Raw genomic sequence first — 4,243 nt, 5'->3', positions numbered from 1 at the left:
TAGTGTAGCCACCTTCTTCAAGAATCTTAGCTAGATCTTCTGGATAAACTGATGCAGATTCTCCATCAGCACTTGCTGATTCATCTTGTACTTGTACATTACAGAGATGGCTTCTGACCCTAAACCTCATAAACCAACTTTTGCTAGCTTTTTTTCTGCAGCTTCCTCTTCTCTCTTCACCTTCACCGAATTGAAGAGGTTTAGGGTTAGAGCCTTGCTCTGAATTAGGCTTTGGTTTAAGGGAAGCTGTTGACTAGTTTGATCGTCTATACGAATTACTAAAACTTGCTCCAAATCAGCAATAATGCCATTTTGTTTTTTTTTATAATTTGTGCAGAACTTTTAATTTCCTTCAGGAACTTCTCCTTTGCATTTACAACTTGGCTAACTGTTTGGTACAAAAAGCCTGGCTTTCAGCCTGTCTCAGCTTTTTGACATGCCTTCCTCACTAAGCTTAATCATTTCCAGCTTTTGATTTAAAGTGAGAGATGAGTGATTCTTCTTTTCACTTGAACACTTAGAGGTCATTGTAGGATTACTATCTGACTCAATTTCAATATTGTTGTATATCAGGAAATAGGGAAACTCCAGGAAAGGAAGAGAGAAGAAAGAACGATGGACAGGTCAATGGAGCAGTCAGAATATGCACAACATTTATCAATCAATTAAACTTGCCGTTTTAAGTGAATATAGTTCATGGTGTCTCAAAACGGTCACAATAGTAACATCCAAGATCATTCATCACGGATCACCATAAGAGAGCGATGATGAAAAATTTTGAAATATGCAAGAATCATCAAGTGACACAAGGACATGAAGTGAGCACATGCTGTTGGAAAATGGTACCAAGGAGGAAGAGGAGGAGGGGGAGGAGGAGGAAGTTGTCAGCCGGCAATGGTGCTGCCCTGGCTGCCACTGGGGACTGTGCACAGGGCAGTCATCGGATCCATGGAGGCTGTGCTCTGTGGTTTGAAGTCAATAAAGAGAAGCTGCCACAATTTTTGTACTGCTATTTCTAGAGATGTCACTTATAAGGAAATGAAAAACCTGCTGAATTTCAAAAGCATTATGTTAATTGGCGTTCGAGAGACATGGGAAGTCCTTGAGTATGGAAAAATCCCCAGGTCTGTCAATATCCCATTGGACGAAGTGGGCAAAGCTCTACAGATGAACCCAGAAGACTTCAAAGAGAAGTACCATGAAGTAATGCCATCCAAAACTGACAATCTAGTGTTTTCTTGTTTAGCTGGAGTGAGAAGCAAGAAGGCGCTGGACACAGCAGTATCTCTGGGCTTTCACAGTGCTCAACACTATGCTGGAGGATGGAAGGAATGGGTAACCTATGACTTTTCAGAGAAGAAACAAGGAAATTGAATTCTGGAATACAAGTTGCATTTTTCCTTGCATATATGCAGCCTAGGTGACTGGAGTGAGCAAAAGAATAAAAATCTAGTCCTGGTAACTTTGAACCTTTTTCTCATCTGCAAATTGAGAATACCACTCTTCCCTCCCTACTTTCAAAGGCTGTTGAGGATTGAGATAATGTATGTGACTTGCCATGGAAATATAAGGGCTGAGACTCTAGAAATTAATTTATAAGTAGTTTAGTATAGTTCAATAGTATTTCAAAAGACCAAGTTACTTGTATTAACCAATAACGTATGGCCATTTGTGTTAGTATAGTTTCTATTCATCAAAGAGGCTATGAGCTAGACATATAGATTAACAAGCACACTTGATCTTAATAAAATCAAGAATCTGGGATCCAGAAGAGGAGGTAAACTTTGAACAATGAAAATACGTTAACACCCTCCAAAGACTTATGGCAGTTGTATGACCAGCATGGCAGTGATATTTGTATGGCAGTGATATGTGCAATTTAAAAAAATAAAATTAGTATGATTAATATAGGGACAGAAATCGGAACAATGGTTGCTTTTCTGAAGATTAACTGGAAGAGGCAAGGAGGGAACTTTCTAGGGTGATGGAAATGTTCTATATCTTGGCTGAGGAGTTATTGGTACATAGGTATACAGATTTGTCAATACTCATTGAAGTAAACACTTAAAAATGTATGTTTTCTATATGTAACTGTACCTCAATTAAAAAACAATAAAAATAGAAAAGGAAAAAAAAAGAAAATGGCGCCAATAAACTTGCTCCATGCAGGTTTTCGCAAACCTTCAATTCCTAAAAACTGTAATATCTGCAATGTGCAATAAAGCAGAGTGCAATAAAATGAGGTATGCCTGTACTTGATGATGTTATTGAGTTTGAGGGAAGAGGAACCTCATATGGAGTGATATGAGCTATTTCAGAGGACTGAGGGATAAAAACTAAGCATGGTGTCCATGGTTTTTAAGAGTCTGCCTTGGCCAGGCTTGGTGGCTCAGCCTGTAATCCCAGCACTTTGGGAGGCTGAGGCGAATGGACTGCCTGAGCCCACGGGTTTGAGACCCACTCAGGCAACTTGGCAAGACCTCATCTCTACAATATAATAAAAAATCAGCCAGGCATGGTAGCACGCACCTGTAGTTCCAGCTACTTGGAAGGCTGAGGCAAAAGGATCGATGGAGCCCAGCAGGTTGAGGCTGCAGTGGCTGGGAGCATGCCACTGCACTCCATTCTGGGCAACAGAGTGAGACTCCAACTAAAAAAAAAAAAAGAGAGAGTCTGCCTCAGCCAGGCTCGGTGGCTCAGCCTGTAACCCCAGCACTTTGGGAGGTCGAGAGAAGTGGATTTCCTGAGCCCACGGGTTTGAGACCAACCTGGGCAATTTGGCAAGATCTCATCTCTACAAGAAAAAAAAAAAAAAAAAATAGCCGAGCCTGGTAGCGTGTACCTGCAGTTCCGACTACTCGGAAGGCAGAGGCAGAAGGATCACCAAAGCCCAGCAGGTCGATGCTAGTGTGGCTGAGACTCCAATTCAATTTAAAAAAAGAAAAAGAGCGGGACTCGGTGGCTCAGCCTGTAATCCCGTGCCTTTGGGAGGCTGAGGTGAGTGAATTTTCTGAGCCCGCGGGTTTGAGACCCACCTGGGCAGCTTGGCAAGACCTCATCTCTACAATAAATCAAAAAAATTAGCCGGGTGTGGTAGTGCGCACCTGTAGTTCCAGCTACTGGAAAGGCTGAGGCAGAAGGATCGCTGGAGCCCAGCAGGTCGAGGCTGCGGTGGCCGGGAGCATGCCACTGCCCTCCAGCCTGGGCAGCAGAGTGAGACTCCAACTCAAAAAAGAAAAGAGTCGCCTGACCCCAAGGAAGTTGGCAGAAGAAAGAAAGGACTCAGAATGTGCAAGTCTTGATAGTACTGGCATAAAAATAGACCAGTGGCAGGCACAGAATAAAGAGCCCCAAACTCAATCCAAAAATATATGGTCCATTAATTTTTCACAAGGACATTAAGGGAACACAATGGGGAAAGGACAGTCTCTTCAATAAATGGTGCTGAGAACACTGGATTTCCACATGCAAAAGAATGGAATTGGGCCCTTATCTTATACCATACCCAAAAATCAAGTCAACATGGATAAAAGACCTATGTGTAAGACCCCAAACCATAACATTTCTAGAAGAAAACATAGGGAACAAACTGCTAGACATTGGCCTTGGCAATAATTTTTTTTAAAATATTGCACCAAAAGTTCAGGCTAGCAAAGCAAAAATCAATAAACAAGACTACATCAAACTAAAAAGATTCTGCACAACAAAGAAAACAATCAACACAATGAAAAAGTAACTTACTTCTCCTAGATTAGGGAAAAAGTTTTGCAAACCACATATCTGATAAAGGGTTAATATCCAAAATTTATAAAGAATGCTTACAACTCAAGAACAGAAAAACAGATACCTGATTAAAAGATGAGCAAAGGACCTGAATAGACATTTCTCCAAAGAAGACATAAAAATGTTCAACAGGGCCAGGTGCAGTGGCTCATGTCTGTAATCTCATCACTTTGGAAGGTTGAGGTGGGAGGGTTGCTTGAAGCCACGAGTTTGAGACCAACATAGGCAACATAGCATTCTCTACAAAAAATCAAAAAATTAACTGAGATGGTGGCATGTGCCTGTGGTCCCAGCTACTTGGGAGAAACAGAAAGATTACCTCAGACAAAGAAGTTGCCTCAGTCAAAGAAGTTGAGGTTACAGTGAGCTCATCACCAAGGAAATGCAAAGTAAAGTCACTATGAAATATCACCCCACACCTGTTAGGATGGCTATTATTTTTAAAAAGATAAAGAATAGC

At 41.3% G+C, this 4,243-nt stretch overlaps 1 protein-coding gene across 1 annotated transcript; it reads left to right on the top strand.

Moving 5' to 3' along the window:
- Nucleotides 1–893: 893 nt before the first annotated feature.
- LOC103258305 (thiosulfate sulfurtransferase/rhodanese-like domain-containing protein 3) lies at nucleotides 894–1,374 on the top strand. The gene has a single exon (XM_008055977.2). It carries the CDS (start codon nucleotides 895–897, stop codon nucleotides 1,372–1,374), a length of 480 nt encoding a protein of 159 aa, XP_008054168.1. The 5' UTR covers nucleotide 894.
- Nucleotides 1,375–4,243: the final 2,869 nt, after the last annotated feature.

The sequence above is a fragment of the Carlito syrichta genome, unplaced genomic scaffold (genome assembly GCF_000164805.1).
Source record: "Carlito syrichta isolate Samal-C Ts95f unplaced genomic scaffold, Tarsius_syrichta-2.0.1 Scaffold302058, whole genome shotgun sequence".
Taxonomy (NCBI): Eukaryota; Metazoa; Chordata; class Mammalia; order Primates; family Tarsiidae; genus Carlito; species Carlito syrichta.
The sequence above is the reverse complement of the archived record's forward strand: the minus strand, read 5'-3'. Positions and strand labels throughout refer to the sequence as shown.

Bases quoted from the DNA above. Each gene is read 5' to 3' on its own strand.
- LOC103258305 (XM_008055977.2), top strand. From the start codon at position 895: ATGGTGCTGCCCTGGCTGCCACTGGGGACTGTGCACAGGGCAGTCATC.